Below are 20,329 nucleotides of genomic sequence, written 5' to 3'. Positions count from 1 at the left end.
TGCAGCAACTCATTGTTCCTACATGTTTACCCTGCATTTAGCTTCATCCCTTTTTCCATCAACCAGCTTCCCTGTCCCTGCTGAAATAACCCCCCACCATTATGCTGCCACCACCATGTCTCACAGCAGGTATGGTGTGCATTGCTAGTGACTGCAAGACAGAGCACTTTGTAGGTGGGTCAAAAAGTCACATTTTGATCCTCCAAATGTTTGCTGTGTCACCTATGCATACAGTTAAACAGTATTTTTATGACATTTTAGAAAAGATAGAGTAGTGGTGCTCTGGTGGCGCAGTGGTAAAGCATAATCCAAGTATGGAGACCTTGGAACGGATGTCACAGGTTCGAGTCCTGGCCCTTGTTGCCTGTCCTCCCACACTTTCATTACCCACTTTCCTGTCTGGCCATTCTCCACAGGTTTTACTGGTCAGTAAAACCTTTTAAAAAGAAAAGAGTAGATGTTTTTTCTGCTTCTTCACAAATGCTACATTTGTGGAGTGCAAAACCTATAATTTTCCTAACGGCAGATTCTCATGCCTGAGTTGTCAATGTCTGCACTACATCCAGTTACCTTGTATTAAAATCTAATCTTGCTACTGACTTATAGTGCAGTAAAATTTACTTTTGAACTTAAAAGCAAGCCATTGTTTTGTGATTATAATAGATAAATGGCTGGTTTCACATTTTTACATTTAAATGTTTAGAAACAGCAGAAGATAATGAGTTCCTTATGATTGTGTGTGTGTTTTATTTTATTTTATTTTTTAAATTAAATTAACATAAAATAAATTAACAACTGACAGCCTAGAGCTCCCACTCCTATCCAACCATGTGCAGAAAAAGTTCAGGAGAACGCCAAACTGTCACATTGTTTCAGGTGTTCTGAACATTGGCTGACTCTAATTTAGCCTAAAGGTGAGGTGGATACCTACACAAACCTCTTATCATGCAGAGAAAAAGACATGCACGCACATGCAACATGCACTGACTCTAAACATCAGTTTGAGCTAACACGCAAATGGTCTTTTCCCTCTCTGCTTTCCATGCAGTCTGTTTTTGTCTGTAATTGTCCTGTTTGACTTCTCTATGGCTCAGTAAGAAAAACATCATGTAACAGCAGTGTATGCATTACATGGATCAGTTTCTAACCGGCCGAGAGAGGCCACACCCAGTGTGACCCACGTATCATGACAGTTCAGGAATTTGTTCTCCAGGCAAGCTTCACATACCTGCTGGTTGAGTCTCAGGTAAACACACGTCACAGTACAGAGTGTTTGACAGGTAAAATGTGGTGTGGTATCCTGAGAACATCTTTGAGCATGTTAGCTTCCTTTTTAATAGACTTAGAAAGACTTTTTGAAATTCTTTAAATACCTGTGTATGAGGAGGAAACTACAAGATGAACACAGTGAAAAGACTTCACACCATTTAAAACTTTTATTTTCTTGAAATGAAGATTAAATGTTCTAAACGTCTAAATCAGAATACTTTCTTTAAATTAAAGAGATTTGATACCAAATTGCTTGAATATAAATACTTAACATTCAGCTTCGCTGGGCATGAAGAATAAATGTCGGCACAGTCCAGATGAAAATAATTAGCCAAAAACTTTGCAAAGTACCAATTTTCTCTGCAAAACACAAAGTCAGAGACCCATTTTCCAAAAGATTGTGACATAGAAAAATGACTACTTCCTTTCAAATGTCCTTTTATTACAGTCAGCATAAAATGGTCATGTGCTTTGTCCAGTTTAATCAGGGTAAATCTGTGTTTCATGTTACCGAGGTGACAAGGACAACTTCTAAACATGTACGACATCATTGCATCCAACATGCTTTTTGACAGCCGTCACGCATGAAGGGGTTTAAACAAACATTTATGTCGTCAAATCTATCAAAACTAAAATGTTACCAGTCTCTGTACGCTGAAAGACAAAACATAAACGGTGAATAAATAAAGAATATTTATAATCTCACCTTTATTTATACTTAATATGTGTCAGATTTTCTAGTTGAAATTTCCTCCTGTGTTTTTCTGCTAACAGTGTTCTGGTTGTTATTGATCTACAGTAGACTTTATTATATATTTCAGGTTTATGAAAAATGTCGTTTCTGGACTGACTGACACGTTGATGAAGCTTCTTGTCATCACCACATCAATTATCTATTGATTTGTAGACCAAAAGTAAGCACCGTGATTAATGACCTCCAGACGGTTAACACTGAATATATTTGTATAAAAATGGCACCCTTTTGATTAGAAGCCTTTAAATATGCATTAGCTACTATAAACCGTTGCAACTTCAGAAAACAGCCTCAAGAAGCTAAGTTTAAATCCTACTCATTTCTGTTTGTATAAAATATTCATATTTTCATGTACTGCAGTTTTGTTCTTATTTCCCTCATCACTTTTCACAGTGAATTTAAAAGCAGTCATGTACCTGCAAGGTGTTTGTGGTTGCAATCATCTAATAAAAGCAGGGTGTGGCACTGAAAATGTGCTGAGAGATTCCTGTTCACTGCCTTTAACTCACTGTCACTGTAGAAGTATGTGGCATAAAGTACCCATAAATTCTCACCATACTTGTTTATATTTTTACAGAAGGTGGATTCTCCTTTTACATCTGCCTTAGATATACTATAGCTGCTGTGTCCAGTCTGTGTGACTCAGCAGGTATCTATTTAAACTATCAGCTAAATATATTCCCCATGTGCAGGACTCTAATTTTAAACAAGGTGCTAAATATATAGGCAGTTTCCAAGCCAAAAGCAGAGATAGCTGCGTCATTGTCTGTGTGAGCGGAGAGGCAACCCCTGAGGAAGCCGGAGCATGGAACATTCCAGGTTGAAGCCCCGAGATGCTGCCCTCTGCTGGTGACTTTAGTCACAGAGGAGGAGGAGTGGCCCGTTCCTGATATAGATAGTTCATGGCTCAGATGGCATGGTTCATCACCGTGAAATCAGGTCACAGGGACACAGACAAGCCTATTTAAAGCATGAAGGATGTGAAGCTTCAGCGAATGCTGTGGTAGTGAATCTGATCTTCGCTAACAGAATCCAGGTAGTTGGTGTCAGTGTTTTGCGCCTCAGAAGATTTGATCAGTGTCATAAGCTGAATATTTTTTTATTCCATTGAAACCTTTTTATAGCTTTACTTTTTTAATATTTACTATTTTATTTTAAAGGTACGATTATAAGAGTTGCTGCCTTTAAAGTCTCAGTTAATATAAGGTTAAAAAAATATTTTATTGCAGCAGCACTGAAACACGTCTGCCTGCCCGCTTACCTACCTACCTAGCTACCTGCCGGGAAGTTTTAAATAAAAAACCCTACTAGCAAATTAACATGGATAGTCATTGGTTCTTTACGCAGAATAATAACCAAAAACATACAGGCACAGGTATTTTAGGTGCTTCAACAAGCACCTAAAATATAAACCACATTACTTGAACATATCCCAGTTCCCTGCGTGGTGAGTTGAAGATAAGAGAACATCAGAGAGAATGTGCAGACATTGTGAGGATTGGTAAAAGATTCCTCTCTTTCTTTCTGTCTGCTTCAACAATGTCAAATGTTTTAGGAAAAGACAAACTGCTGTCTTGGAGGCAAGAGGCAATGGAGAAGGTGGAGGAGGGCAGGGGTACAGAATAATGACAGTGGGAGGGGCAGTAATTGTGCCACCTGGGTTTCTGTTAGAAGCAATTAAAAGTAAAGAAACTGGCATGTGACTGAACAAACCAGTTAGAAATAACAGAATAGTATCAGGTCTAACGTCGACCCTATGGCAACATTTTCAGATAGTAAGAGCAGGAAATGTTTGTTGTTAGTGAATAGCAGTGGGGGTGTGTGACTGAACACTATAAATGTGGTGAGAAGCTTTATGTTCAACTCCACGCCCACAAGATGGCGCCACTGCTCCAAATAAATTCTCTTCCTGAAGTGCTGTTCTCAAAAAAAGGCCTGACAGTTTAAATATATGACTTTTCTACATGAATGTAATGTATATTTATTTATTTGGTAATACATAGATAATCTACATTTTTCAGCATGAAATTATGTTTGAGCAATTATGCTTTATAGCAACTCCGTTGTATTTTGTGACTTCTCTCTTCTGTTTTCATGAACTTGACATTTCAGTGAGTTCAGGAAGATTTTCTGCCTCAGCCTTTTTTAATCTTGTAGGATTATTAGAAGTTAAATAACTGTGAGAGGTGTAGAGAAACTAAATATTAGATATTTGCTATATTTATCAACAGTTTGAAGTCTGTGTCATGACAGCATAATATTTCATGTGGTAAAACCCAGACATTAAGGTATTGGATTTAGTATTTCTCCTGTATTCTTTGTGATTGAGACTTTTATTTTAACGTAAGGAAGGTTGACAGCTAATAAGGACAACTCATCATGCTTTGACTGACAATGCATAGTTGCAAAAGCTTTAAAGAAGATCCACAACTTTTAAATCGGATATGTGATTTTAATAAGAGCCCAAATCCATTAAACATTTTGTTTACAAAGAGAATTTTATTTATTTATTTATTTATTTTAAGTTTGCCATGGGCTGCAGCATCATACCTTGGGTACCTATGCTAAATGATGCAAACCTTTCCAAATATCAAGAATAATTAAATGTACACATATTGAGTCTACTTTGGATGGTACTAATTTAAATTATCATGGCTGCCACATGAAATTTTCCTGCAACAGAAGTCCAACTCCAGGCTTTAGCTCTGTTTTGATGTCACAATTTAAAGTATGAATTCTTGCACGTATGAATCTTGGAGGCTTCTTGCACACAGGGGAATGACTCTTCACCAGAACGTCACAATCCCAGTCGAACCTCACTTTTGATAGTATGAGAGTTTGGGCCTTTATTAATTTCATTGATTCAGTTGTTAGTCTGTCAGCATCGTAGATTTTAGGTTCCTGAAAAATAACAAAAACAAATGGTGATCAGAACACAAACAAGACACAGAAGATTTTTCCAAACACTGTTACCCATTTTTATAACCTTTTTCTGTGGGAAACAAAAAAAAAATTTTTTCCCAAAATATTGCTCAAGATGAATCTTCCTCCATTCTTGTGTGCCTAATCTTGTGAGCTGTCAGTATCATGTTTCATCTGTAACAATGACATGCTGTTCGCTGTACAGTCAAAAGAGTCTTTACAAAATATATTATGTAGATTAGGTTAATCTTCCCAGGACTTCTTGTCACTGATTGTTGCAATACAGAAATGGGAATTTCTTTGTTGTCATGTCTGCCTGGCTGATTTCTCATTCTCAGCCCGTAAATCTTTCTACTTCAGTCACTCTAATGTGTGAACACTCTTTGACATGTGTTTAACTTTTCGTTCAATCTCCAGACCTTGCAACGTTTTGGGATAAAAGTTTAACTTTTTATTTTTTATTTTATTTATTTTATGTTGAGGAAAACAATGCTGTTTTGCTTTTTTTTAAATGAAAAAGGCCATCACTTTTCAGACTCAAAGCTACTACCTATCCACTCCTGTACATAAGAGTTTATCATGTATAACTCCTGCTGCTCTTGTATTTTTCTACCTTCCAGCAGTGATTCAAGAGATCAAAAACAACAACAAAAAAAAGCTGGCCAAGTGTTTTTGTGCTGTAAAAAAAGACACATGATGGAAACAAGCAATGGAAGCCACATTATTGCTTCTTTCTTTTTCTGTCTTTTAGATACAGATTGTGTGACTTTTTTATGCATTTCTCTCAGTTTAGAAATGTTGTTATTGCTATTGAAGCGATGGTTCTTTGTTAACTAAGTATCAGTCATTTTAATTAAATCAGCGTCTGCTCACTGAGGCAGTCTGTTTGGAATTGGCTCAGAATTGAATAAGTGACATGAGAAAGGGCAATTCTGCCTCAATAGGTTAATTTTCTGGAGTCTAATGAAAGCAATTGTTTATTGAAAGGAGACTGTGTACAATTTCGGCCATCAATTATGAGGCTTAATGTCAGTAAGTATAAAGCATTCCTAGCTTTCAGAGCATTATCCTTCTCCTTTGTTTTTGTTGTATTTTCTGCAGCCTATAAGCCTGATTTGCTCCTGCATGCTAACTTTACTATCTAGTCTGACAGCTTAAACAGCAGGTCTTGATAGTCATAAAGAAGATTTTGCATTCAAATATTTGGTCTTTGACATGAATGAATGTGATTCTTGAGACTTGCTGTGCAACAGCCAAATATCACATTTTAAATATGCGCACTACAAAGGCAGCCACAACCAGGAGAAGAGAAAAAACCCAGTGAATCCTGATGTTTATGGATTAGAACAAAACCTTAATATACGTACCATTTTATTTAGGTTTGGGGTGCAAACCTAAAAGTGCTGCTGTAACTCACCATGTAGCTGCTTTTTACTCACCCTGATGGAAATCACCAGATGTTATAAAAGGTTCTTTATGTAGTATTTTCAGAGCAATCATTCATACCGTACTGACTAACATAAGGTATTAAAGATACCCTTTTTAAATACTCTGTCAAAAACATTTAAGCTTGTCAAATTCTATAGCGCATTTGAAACCTGATTTATTTGAACACGTTCTGCATTTCAACACCTTGTATCAGAAACAACAACACTATTGGCATTCTTTATTAGAATTTAAGGAGGATTAACGGAGGTGAAAACCAATAAAATATTATTACCCCAAGGCTGAGTAACCTCATCAGGACAGACTCTTCTGTTTCAAGACTGTAATTCTCCTTTATCCACTCCTGCTACGCTGATTAACAACGCCATTTGAGGACATTGTCTTTATCATTGCTTAGTGGGTTCTTCCAAATTTAATAAGCAATTTCACCTAACCTTTTTATTAATGTAGATTTTAAGTTTAATAAAAACTTGATAAAAAGTTTTCACCTACATATTAATAATCTTATATAATATTACTTACTACATTTCTAAGGAATTACTTTTGTAGTATTAGCTTTATTCATAATAATATGCTTTAAAAGTCAACTGGGGTAAGAGGTAGTTTCTGCTTGGCATTAGGTTATAAATTCTCCTTTAGACAAATAAAACATGCAAAATCCTGTGATTGCTTGTTTTTTTTATGTCAGTTTCTGTGTTTTTGTGTGTACGTGTGCTGGCTTTCATCACGTCACGGGGACACTGATCTGCTTACGTTCACGTCATGGGGACCTCTTCCTTCCAGGGGACCAAAAACCAAAAAAATCCCCATAAGGAAATTAGGCATAAACAGCTATACAAGTAAATTACAGGGTGCTGGTGAAGTTTCAGGCATGGGCCCATGTCGCACATTATTTCTACTAAAGCTGCCATATGTAACTATTATTTTTTTTTAAATGCAGTGTTAATGGCTTAACATATTTGTTAAAATATCCTTGAGTAGTAACAGTAAAGTATTAGAGATAATTTGTGAAAATAAATAGTTTCTCCACCTTTTCCCAGCTCCCAATCAGAAACAACCAATCAGAGCAAGGAGAAATGCATTTCTGTTGCACCAGGGCATGTTAGGCTTTCAGTTGTTTTAAGAAATGTTCACATAATTTATTTATTTATGTTAATATCTGTAAAATAAAGTGATTTAATTTATAGCAAACTTCCCGAATTAACTCTTTTATTCATCAACAACAAAAATTGTAACTAATCAAGTCAGGACACCCTACTTCCTAACCTTTTGTCTAAACTGTTTGGCTTCAGTGTGATGCTCTTTAAAACTGCTTCTGTTTCTCCTGTTTCAGATAAATATTTGGTTTTGGCGATTCTGAAAAACTTTGCTCACCTGAATCATGTCTTCACCTCTCCAGGGATTATGAAAAATAAAAGCTTTAGTCAAGATGTCATCTCGCGTGCTGCACTTTGACTTTTCACTGGTTCACAACTACTAATCACTTTAAAAAATTTTCTCAGCACCATGTCTGTTGTCTTTCAGAATGTATGTAGTTGGTGCACAAGAAATTACACAAATAAAGTTTAAGGATAAAAAACAATATTTATATTAGCTGGCTTTGAAGAATTTGAATAACGGATGATTAAGTGATGAGAATGGAAATAAATAGAAACAGTTTCTCTGTTGACATGACATTTCCCTGAACATGACACAAATAATATATCTTCCATGTATATAGTATTAGAAATAGGATTCATTATTAATTCTTTTGAAATTCTACTTAGTTTTCTTTCTTTCCCAGGCATGACTCAATGAATGTATTTTACATAAAATAAAAAATTGCAACACCTGCACTCAAAACAGGAAAACCTAACAAAAATAATCCATGCTACATGAACATATGAATATGAATAATCACTTTAGTGAAAAATATTAATATGACATTAAATAGGAATTTTTAATAATACATACAAAAAATGCAAAAGTTTAAGAATTTCAGCTGTTGAATATGACTAAATCATCCAATTATGAGAACTCTGTTTTGAACTCTGGTTCTGATTTCCCCACCCTTCCCAGATAAGCATCGTTCAGGTCTGAGTGCATGTACCTGACATCCTGAGGAGCTTTTGACTTCCTCTGAATTGTTTAAGGTTTTGTGCATAATATGCACTGACCAAAAACTATAAAATAATGATGATGCGATACTTTTCAAATTATTTACAAGCCATTGCGATGACTCAAGCAATAGGGGACTTGATTTTTTTTAATAAAAAAACATAAAGAAATGCTGATTTAGAGAAAAATTTAACTCAGTCTTGGAGACATTTTGCAGCTTTCATCAACAGTTATACAAGTCTGAGCACAAACACATAGAATGAAACTCAAAAAATTCCCTCTACCTCATCGAGTATACGATCTCTGCCAGTTATAAATTGCATGAATATTATGGGAACATGCTGGCACTCGTTTACAAGTACTGACGCTGCGGTAACGAAAGGCCCACCCCCCTGCAGCTCCTCCCAGCCCTCTCCTCCTCGCAGCGAACTGCTTCGCTCGCTCCTCTGCATTGAAGAAGTCCGTGGTCGCTCGGAAGAATTCCAGCATGACTTTGTGACTCCAGTTGGGGCCATGGTTGTCCACTGTACTTGTTGCGACCACAGAGCCTGCTGCGCTTCCGGCACTTCTATTCGACTGGGTGGAGAAGCCACAGTGACCTCCACGGTCTGTTAGAAGGAGGAAAAAGTGTGGGTTTGTCTCAAAGAGCTCCAGGGGCAGGGAGGACTGGGCGTCTCCTCGCACAGGGTCGTCTTTAGCGCACACACTCAGAACAGGAATAGCCACTTCATCCACGTCTCTTAAGGGTTCGTTGCGTTCCCAGTAAGCATCCCAGGCTCCTGAAGCGCTGCAACCACTGCTGGTCCCAGATGTGGAGCCAACGTAGCCAGACTGACAGAAGAGGGCTTCCTCCACCCCACGCAGGGAACAGCTAGAAAAAAGAGTGTCTGTGTGCATGATGTCCCCCAGCGCCGTCCTGTACCTGCAATATGAGGACAGATGCAAATGAACAAAGCAGGACATGAAAAGAGAGACACTAGGTGGAAAACAGTAAATCAATGCTCAAGAGCCGCACAGGTCTCAGATTCTCTAATAGCTTTGATTTGAGGAACTTCACCTGGGTCACGATGTCTCTCAGAATCACTAAGTTGACATCAAGCAGGCCATCTGTTGCTGTGGTAACTTAATTGCTCCCTCCAATAGCCCATGCCTCTCCGATAAATGGTTTCTGAGTACCTGCAGATGCACTGTCTAAAATTTCTGTTTTCATCTCATTTTAAACAATCTATTTTTTAAATGCTCCTTTTTGCTAATCGGAAGAAAAAACAAATCAATATCTAATAATAATTTTTACTTTATTCATCCCAGCAGGGAAATTATTTCGCAGTTACAGCACACGACAGGAGCTGTGTCTGCAGGCAGCCAGCTGAGCCAGCACCATTTTTTGAAGGAGGACATGTGGCAGAGGTCATGTGGCAGAGGTCGTCGGGACCGGGAGTCGAACCCCCGACGTCCGCGGGACTAAGGCCTCCAAACGAAACGTGGGGCGTGCTAACCCGCTGCGCCACTACAGCTTCTTCATATCTCTATGAAGACATAGAATATCTTGGGGTGAGATATGAGCGAAATCAAATAAAAGTTGTTTTTATTTTACTCCAACAAACCTGGAAAACATTGTTAAAAGAATGCATTGGGTATCATTGCAGAGTAAGGTGGTTTAAAACTAAATTTACACAAAGTCCTTTAAAAATATGACTTTATTACAGATTCCAGTGATACAATAATATTTAGAGGTGTCAAACCTAAAGTAGCTTGAGTTTTCTCTTTATTTTTAAAAGGCGCACATTTGCATAGTTGGTCTATTTGCAGATCATTTCAGCCAGTCGTCATCTGGCAGCTATGAAGTTCTCAAAAACCAAACAGGGCAAGTGTTTGTCTCCCTTTGACTGTTTATTGTTTCCATTTCCACAATTATAGACAGTCAGTTTTTATCCAACCTGATAGAAATTGGTTTCTATCAAGGCTTATTACCTTGTGTCTTGAACTTGATTAAGAATAAACTACTTAATATTTCTTAAAGAAGAGAAATCTGTCAAATGACACCTTAACTTGCTACTAGCGTGTGATTTAATTTGTGAATATATCAACACCCCTCATCATTTGAAGGTTTGGGGACCAGAAGAGGTATTTAAAAAAACTGTAGTTCATTAATAGGTTAAAGGTTTCATTATTTTTAAACTCTGTTAAAAGGTCTCTTTTAACCCCTTAATTATCCCCGATGTTCTCATGGATACATTGACTTACATGTTAACAATTTGAGGGTGACAGTTAAGGGGTTAATGTACAATTATCTAGTTCAGATTTGAGTAAAATAAGTATTTTAGATATCTAACCAGAGATGATGAAAGGGAGACTTTCGTCACTGTAATACATGAAATAGTTTGCTGATGTAAGCATTTTTATTATTTTACTCTGCACCCAAAATGCTCCCTAACAAGAGACTTCAACAGAGGCTTGTTTTGTTCTTATGCACGCAAGTTCAGCAGTAACATGCTGGTAGCAACTGATTAGTTCTTTGAGACAGAAACATTATTTCACAATATTGGTAGATCTTGTGCCATCAGATTTTGTCACACACCTACCGATTTCAAATTCTTTAAAAGCCAAATTGCGATTTTGTTTTTCAAAGTTTGTTTCAAAATCTAAAAGTTTTCCCCAAGATATTGCTCAAACTTTGTCTCGTCTGGTAAACCTCATTTTGGCGTATCATCTTGAGTCGTGAACTTGACGTATCATTAAACCACTAATTATAATTTCTTCTCGTTCATCTCCCCCTCCTTACCTGCTGAGACATATCTTCTGATACAGTGCCAGCACCCACTGCAGGGGCCAACATAGCCCACTCTCAAACCAGCTCTGGCAGCGAAACACAGGTGACAGGCAGACCACTGCCGTCACATAACTGGAGGATCCACACTCCCCCAGGTAGGACAGGAGGAGGCCCGACCCCGAGCTCTCGCTCACTGCGTACAGTCTTCCGGCGGGCTGTCGGTAGCGAATGTAGCGCACAGCCTCTCGCAGATCCGAAGGGTCGCCAAACTGCTGCAGTTTGAGGGTGGTCAGTGGAGTGCTATTGTGGCTGCGGCGGTTGAAGACTGCAGGGAGGTAGCCGTGGGATAGAGCCGATTCACACAACTGTAGAGACATAGAGCAGAAACAGGATAATAAATGATTCAATGTCTCAAAAATACTAGGCCGCAGTGGCTGATAAGGAAACGCTTACAGGCTGGAGTGATGTGAAGCAATTGACTTTTGTTGTTTTTATGAGCAAACCAATGATTGAATTAGCGTGACATAGCCTCTTTGAAATGTCAGAGAATTAAGCAATCTCTCTTTTGGGCCCACTAACTCAAAACACTGCTGTGACATGGTCAGATTACACTGAAAACTCTTTGAAAAAACAAGATAAAAGATACCCATAAATATATTTGACAAAAATAATTTTGTAGATTTAATTTTTTTAAAATCATTACATTAACTTGTAACTGATCAAAAGTATTGTTTTACTCTCTTTTGCTCACTTCTGGGGAAGAAAAGAAATGTACTTTTTCTTACAGTTTCAGAAAACAATGCATGCTCTAATTAAATCCAAATAAGGCTGCAGACTCTTTTCATATCAAACAAAGGAAGGAAAAATTACAACCTGTGTTTATATCTTGTAATAAATACTGCATGACATAAGCAACCATTTTTCTTCCTTCTGATGCTTATGTTTCATTCAAACCCACAACATAACTAATCAATTAAACTGACCAGAGCAAATGCCAAAAATTTTATTTTCAAACCACTTTGCACGAAAAAGAGGTCGATTTTTTATACAATCATCAAGAATTAACTCTAAATTAATTCAAATAAGTTTAATTAATTCCGATAAAATTCCACAGTCAGATTCAGATCAACCTGCAAACAATTCAATCACTAAAGGTTTGTCATAAACTTGATGCAGTTTGTTATTTGCATATCAGATAATAAACTGGGCAAAAAAACGTTACTTTTAGCTCAGTTTCTACATAAAGTAGACCTGAATGAAGGAGAAGGAACAACATTCCTGGATCTAACATTTACAGCAGCAACAAATTATGCAAGATAAGAAGATTTACTCTAAAAGCTGCAAGACAGTCAGAAAAGTGCAGTGACAAACTGTTACACCAGAACATCACTCATTTACCCATCAGAATGAATCATTGTTATCCAAATAGATAGCATAAGCAAAAGACATATGAATTAAATCTGCACACTTCAGCTTGAATTTCCAAAGATCTTTAGCAATACTGACAGCCTAAAGGCATGATTTAGATTTCCCTGGCACAATTGTTCCTGTTCTGCATACACAGACACAGAGACCATGAAGCATCATTGCACTTCTAATGATTTCTATGAATCTTAAATTGGAAATGAACAGATTTAATACATATATTTTGCACAGTAGGTTTATTTTTGACAAAAATATTGAAAATAACACTGGATTATGAAAGAAATGTTCCTTTGCAGAAAAAGTTCAAAGGAACAAGTGGCTTCAGCAGTTTTCTAACAAGGCTGATTAAATGTCAGCTCAGTGATAAATTCCTGAAGCAGAGACTGCACACTGGACAAAACGCCCCGCTCTGACCTTACAGTATTACTGTAGTAGAGGGTTTCTATATTGAAGAGTGATACTTCCTTCAGTTCTTATTGATTAGTTCAAGTTATTTCACATTTAGAACTAAAATCAAATCCCATCAACAAACCTTTAAATGCAACAAACCATCAGATAGCAAAACAATAAAACAGATTCACCTCTACAGGTACTATACAGCCTGCAGGGTACTGAGAAAAGATTGCTTGCTGGAGGCGTGACTACGCAATCGCTAATGTCTGCCCATGACGTATGCAATGCAGCAGCTCAATGAAGCTTACCGGAAAGCCTGCACTATAAACAACCGGATGGGCAGTAGGGCCTTGACATTTTTGCCAGAAACAAAATGTCTTATTACATTTCCTTCCACTTGACACACATGCGCTAATTTGTGTTGACCTGTCCCGTAAAATCCCAGTAAGACACATTGAAGGTTTTAGTTGCTATGCGACAAAATGTGCCTTGAATGTTCGGTGGATGGCCATACTTTTTGCAAGACTAAGCATTTGATACACATAATTTGTGGTAACTATAATGATACAGGTGATTCATACAGCTTGTTTTATTGATGATAAATCTGGTTTGGAAAAGCTGAGTTTTTCCTCTATGATTATATCCAGAGGTGATACAGTCATGACCATTACCAATAAATTGTTCCTACATTACCTGCACCGGAGCCCGGTTAAAATTGCATCCCACTAAAAATGTAATCAGTCAAAGCAGCTTGCTCTCCTCTTAGACTGAGAAAGGACAAAGTCGAGGGGTACATTGCAAAGAAAATCCCCACATAATACAACTATTATTTTCTGTGTCTTTACAAAAAGAACTACACCTAAAAATAAATTCCACAAACAATGTGTAAAGCACATCAAATTCACCTTTACTAGGTCATGATGTGCTCGATGAAGCCGCTCTGTCAGCAGGGGAGTTAATGTTGTAAGGTGAGATGGGTACAACCGCTGGATGTCTGCCTGCAGAAATATTTATGGATATTGAAAATACTTCTCTTTAATAATAAAAACTGGGTTCCTTCCTACACATCTTTCCACACCTTCGATATATTGCAGTTCCTTCGGTGTGATGTCTTTCAAAATGAGGATAAAAAATTATAAACTGTTAAAGTGAATCTCCTTTATAGTCTTTTTTTATAGTCATAGGTTATGAGGATAATAATATTCTGTTGTCTCAAAATAAATATAAAAAGCAAAGCAACTAGACCCTCCTGTAGTTGATTTTGTCAGAGAAAATTGAACACCACAATTCATTTTGGAATAAGCTTTGAAAGGTATGATGGTGCTGCAGAGACACAGCAACATTGTGGTTTTGCTGTTGTGTGGGTTACCTCTGCCATTTTATTCTCACTTGAGATGCAAGCTGCTAAGCAAGCTGCTTTAGCAGTACAGAAAATTTTGAAAAAACTGCTGGACTAATTCTCTAGCTTCTAAAGATACTGTAGATGAAACGGACAGAAAAAGAGATATAGAAAGGAAGAGAGAGCCATAAATGGAGTATGTCATTACATTGATTACACTGATTGGTAGAGTGAGTGCTGTTATTAAAAGAACATAAAGATGCACCTATTGCAGTTCTTTGGCCAATCAAAGAACAATCGTTAAAAAGATGCAGATACCGATTTAGTGAAAAAGTTGGTAAGTTAGCAAGAGTGGGTTAGCGTTTGTAAAACTTGCAGGTGCAGATGTGACTTGGTGGGCCCCTCACCCTAAGACAAAGTCCCTAGGGGAAACACTGCAAAGCCACACGTTAGATGAAATATAAAACTTCAACAAAGTTTATGCCTCCAGCAAGCAATCGTTTCTCAATAGCCGAGGATGCAGACCCTCTGTAAGAAGAAAACGTTAGAACAAGGGGCTGGTTTATACCAGGATATATTTAGATATATCTAACAGGTAATTGGAACATACAAACAAGACTAGCTCTGTATTTTAGTACAGACCTGGGCTACTTGCATTACAAAGGTAGATCAAATGCATATATTGTCTCAAATGTATGTATTTTCCTTGAGTTTTAATTCTGCTTCAGACTAACCTCTGATCTCTACATCAAGGATATAATGACTACATGATGTATGCCAAACTGAATTAACAAAGCTCTTGTCTCTTTATTTGCTCCCACTTGGCTCTGTGGCATATCTCTCCAATATCATGCTGACGACACTCAAATTTATGTTCCACTATCAAAGAAAACTGTATTCTGTGCTACATCACAGTATCTCGATGATGTAAAGGCTTGGATCTCTTTCAACTTTCTAAAATTTAATAAAAGTAAAACAGAAGTTATGGTTTGTTGGCACAGAAGAAACCGTCCCCGTAGATGTAGGATCCTTGGCCAAGACAACCATCACTATCTGTGGGGTAAATGATGGTTAAAGTTAAGCAAGGCCTTTCTAAGAAGCATTTAGAGATTCTAAGTCATGCCTTTTTCAACACTTGTCTTGATTAACACAATGCACTTTTGCAAGTAGTTATATTATTTTCTAGTCCAAGATGGTAGAAAGCACACTTGGCTTGTACAAGTTAATATGAGCACATAACCCAAATTTTAGCTCCTCTCCACTGGCTGCCTGTACATTTAAAATATATATATATTTTTGTTTCAATGCATTCCTTTGTCTTCTCCATTTAACCTTTTAGACTTAACTATTTTCTCTCTTTTTTACTTATTAAAACTCATCTCTTCAGCCTCTGACGTCCCTTGAGAAGCTAATTTTTACTGTATGTTCTTTCCCCTGTTTTATGGGGGTTTTTTATATTGATTCTGGCATCTTTTTTCAATATGTATGGCACTTTGGTCCTAAAGATGGAAGTAGAAGAAGACAACATGTTTGCAAAAATATAAAATCACAGAAGTTCAGACAAGTCATCCATTTAAAAATGTTTGTGTTCTGTGATAAAAGGGAGCTGAAGATCACAGGCTCCATAACCCACATATCTCTCTGATTCTTCTCTGTGTCACAGATACAGACACGAGTGTGTATGCTCACACAGCACAAGCGCTTTCATCTCTTTGCCGCACTTACTCACTTTCTCGCACTGTGATCTCTTTCTGCATAGTGAATTTCACCGGTGACAGAGGCAGTCTTAAGTCTTACTTTAGTGTGCAGTTCTTTCAAATGTGAACGGATGACCACATCACCAAGAGAGCATGAAAAAAGGAAGATGAGCTCATCTGTCTGAACGAGGCGCTTCATTACACACCCATAAATTTCCTTGGATTTACAGGTTAATATTGAGCATATTTACTTTTTAACACCGTGCTCGTAGAGCTGGCTTTTTTAATGATATAGAGCTGACAGGGAGCCTGTGACAGATTTGCACACAGAGGTTAAGAGAGTGCAATGAAGCGTGATGCCAGGTGCCCTGAACAATGAAAGGGCCCAGCCGGGGTGCTCCCGGCTTCACAAGTCAAGTGATGCTTTGTAATCCCTCACTCAATTACCTCTGTCAGTCTATTGGAAGGAGCTGTAGAAAGACTGCCGTGCATCAGCTCTCTGTTTTTTAACCAATCTGCTCTTTTCCTCCAAAGGAGTATGACTTTGCCCCAGGAAGCTGCTGTTTTCCCCAAATGGCAGATTGGGATGTTTGCATCTTTCAGTGTCACTTTACTAAAACCCTTCTGCTTTGAGAAGATGGAATTGCTTTTATAAACTGCATGAGTCTGTATTCAATTTATTTTTCCATCATTCAAGTAAAACAAAACAAATCCCTTATGTTCATGTTCAGATTTATAGAGTGATGCATTTTAACAGCAATGCATCTAACTATATAAGAATGTACTTGATGGAAAAGACAAACAAAAACTACACTAAAATCAAATGCAGCTAAATGCAGTTTCCAATTATAACAGCTCGTCATTTTCAGGACCTGGCAAAAGATAACAAAAAAAAAAAATCAGAAGTGTTGGTGTGCATTCTCTAAATAACACTGAGATGAACCAAGTATTCAGCAGTCGCCTAGTCTTGTGATTTGATCTCAGTATTCATCCAGCTGTTATAACAGTGAAGCCCTGAGGGGTTTGTTAGAGAACATTAGTGAACAAACAGCATCATGAAGGTCAAGGAGCACAGCAGACAGGTTAGGGAGAAACATGTGGAGAAGTTTAAAACAGGCTAATGTCATCAAATAATATCCCAATAGCTGACAGACCTCTGATCAACTGCTGCATCACTAAAACATTAGAGCATTAATCAGTGAGGTATAGCCAAGAGGTCTATGGCAACTTTGGAGGAGCTGCCCATCCACAGCTCTGGTGGAAAAATCTGTTACTGCTTACAGTTTGTTGCAAATTTTTATTTTATGTCTATATTCTGCAGGAAATTGTGCAACAGAACTCAGGCCTTAATTAGTTACCTTCACCACATTCCTTGTGATCTTTCCGAAGGAGTTGGGGATGATGAGCAAAACTGGGCTGGTGGAGTGACTGGAAGTCCTACGTCTCCTGTGGTGGGACGGCACAGCCCAGTCCAGCGATACCAGCCCGTCGTCGCTGAGCTGTAGGTTGTCCCGCACGAATTGGACCGAGCTGTCGCACGGCCAGCACGCCTCGTACGCGCTCTGCAGAAAAGCGCTGGCTCTCCACGTCCATCCGCCGCACGGAGAGTAGCAGCTGAAAGTCCTGCAGTGCTTCTGGAGGTACTTGGCCAGCGCCGAGGGCTTGCAGATGAGCGACACAGTGCGTGTTTTTTTCCCGGTGCCGTCAGCTCCCTCCGCGCACACCAAGCGGGCACCGTCGCTGCCGGCTGCCAGCTGTGAAACGCCCAGCCTCTGAGGGAAGGCGTTGGGACCAAACAGATATTTGGTGCCCGGCCATATGAAAAGCACCAGGATTACAACACAGAAAGCCACAAGCCATTCCAGCATTGGCGCGGTCTGCAAAGTGGAATCAGGAGAACGCGATCACTTTGACGGCTGTATCTGAAAATGAAGTTTACATTCACGACTAATATCCAAGGCAGCTGTCATTCTTACAGTTTTTCCCCCCAAAATTGTTTCAAAACTGCTTAGCCCTTTAAAGGAGGTGTTTACTTCCCTCCTGTGCCAGCGCGCACCGACCGGTCCATCGGAAACACACGGCGGTCTTTGCGTAGCGGATTCTGCTTTAATTCCAGCACGTTTTCCTCTCCGGACGCAGCTTGGGATCCGCTCACAGTTTCAAGCACGCAGCTCCAAGAGAGTGATGCTTAAACCTGTGGTGCCCAAACACAACTAATGCCTGAGATCAGCGCGCAGCTCGTGTTGGAAACGCCTCGCACACTCCCCTCCTTCTGACCGAACATGTCATCCTGATGATGTTTTTAAGCTGACTCATTAAAACAAGCAACTTCCAGGAATCAGGAGTTTTATTAACATTTCAACATTTCTAGGAAAAAAAACAAACAAACAATAAGTACAGCCAGTTTCTGATCGGTATCAGTGAGATCTAAATTCCTGCTAAATTAATTTGGGAACTTGCGACCTTGTGCATTTAAACCACCAAGGGTACAGTCATAATCAGAGCCATAGACTATGGTCACTTCTTTTCATGCGCTCTATGCAAAGTGACCTGTTGAGCAGGTGAACAGTTTCTGTTTTCTAAATGAGATGCGTGTGGGAAAGGACAAAATATATAAGCCGTACTGCATAATTGGATGCAAAATGCAGTTTTATAGCATACCTCCTATTTGGATAAGAGGTATTTCTTGGTACTGATGCTGACGTAAGCCCCTTGTCAATTTGCATTTCATCCAGCTACATTTACATACCTAAAACAGCAGTTAGATAACATAAGCAGTTTAGATCTGTCCCTCCTGTTTGAAGTATCACTCAGTACCAACAGGTCATTTCAAAGTTATCAAAATGATCGGGTCATACTTCTCACAACCCTGGTCTTCAGCAAAAAGCCCAGAATCTCGCAAAATCCTATTTCAAATTGGGTTTTTTTTATCCTAAAAAAGTAATCCAAACTTTCAACATCTCACTTTGCTCTGTTCATTTCAGAAAAAGTGATGATTCATCAAATAATCTTTTGTAGTCACGTACATGAGATTATTTGATGCTAACTGAGAAGGACAGTGCTTTTGAGTCAAGTCAAATTTATTTATAAAGCACATCACATATATAGACCTGGTGTGGCAATAGCAGAATAAAATTAGGTAATATCCTAACCATGTTTTCTTCAGCAGGAACAAAGATGCAGGTCAGAGGTGACAAGAAGACTTGTTGGACAAGTCTTGATGCTTGGGTGGAGGTTCATGTTTCAGCAGGACGATGCTTACAAGCAGCCAGAGCTGCAGTGGAAAGGCTCTTTCAACCATATCGGTGGAGTGGTCGTTTGAAGGTTTACGCAGAAGAGATATCTAAATATTTTTGCTGAAGAAAGCAAAAGGTTGTTTCTGAAATTGTTGACCTCAGGAGGTTCTGAGTATAAAGGCAGAGCAGATTTTTAAAATTTTATTCATGAAAACCATTTAATAGTAACATTTATCACTTTTCTTTCATTTTACAAACGCGTAGCACTTTGTTTTATTCTACAAAAGATCTCAATAAATTACTGGTTTGGCAGTAACAGGTAGAACCATTCAGGGAGTATGAAGTACTTTTGTAATGGTTGAGTTGAGTATGAGTTACATCATGCTGGTTTATTTCTTGGAAATTAGAAGTTTTGTCAATAGTTAGGGACTATTGTGACCACATAATAGAATCTCCTACCTAAAATAATGGCCTAAGTCATTTTTCATCTATCTATCTATCTATCTATCTATCTATCTATCTATCTATCTATCTATCTATCTATCTATCTATCTATCTATCTATCTATCTATCTATCTATCTATCTATCTATCTATCTATCTATCTATCCTGCATAAAGTGTGAATTAAATATTGATGTTGGCATCTCGTTACTCACTTCCTTCATCATTCAAAGCTCACACACATATTAATTGGTTGAGTTTACATTGTGTTTCTCTTCAAATCTGTTTTATTTATGGAAATGTCAACCTTTTTCTACATGCTTGGAAACAACTGTGAAACAGGGCAACAATATAAAATATCTGATGATATTCAGAGCCAGTGACTCTGTAAAGGTCACACGAGGAAAAGAAAAATCTTTTTTGACAGGCACAAGGGACAAAAAGAGCCATCTGGGCAGCAATAACCTATTTTGCATTGATAAAAGCAGGAAAGGAGGTCATCAAATCACATTTTATTTTAGGTAAAAATGACAAAAAGA

The 20,329-nt window shown here is 38.2% G+C and overlaps 1 protein-coding gene across 1 annotated transcript; it reads right to left on the bottom strand.

Moving 5' to 3' along the window:
• Positions 1–7,882: 7,882 nt before the first annotated feature.
• Positions 7,883–18,371, bottom strand: abhd15a (abhydrolase domain containing 15a). The gene is made up of 3 exons (XM_027999351.1): positions 17,471–18,371; positions 11,271–11,623; positions 7,883–9,410 (listed from the first exon to the last, which is right to left on the bottom strand). The coding sequence occupies exons 1-3, from the start codon at positions 17,978–17,980 to the stop codon at positions 8,774–8,776; spliced, it is 1,500 nt and encodes a 499-aa protein (XP_027855152.1). The 5' UTR covers positions 17,981–18,371; the 3' UTR covers positions 7,883–8,773.
• Positions 18,372–20,329: the final 1,958 nt, after the last annotated feature.

Source organism: Xiphophorus couchianus, chromosome 18 (assembly GCF_001444195.1).
Source record: "Xiphophorus couchianus chromosome 18, X_couchianus-1.0, whole genome shotgun sequence".
NCBI classification, from domain to species: Eukaryota; Metazoa; Chordata; class Actinopteri; order Cyprinodontiformes; family Poeciliidae; genus Xiphophorus; species Xiphophorus couchianus.
This window is presented reverse-complemented; position numbering and strand designations above follow the sequence as displayed.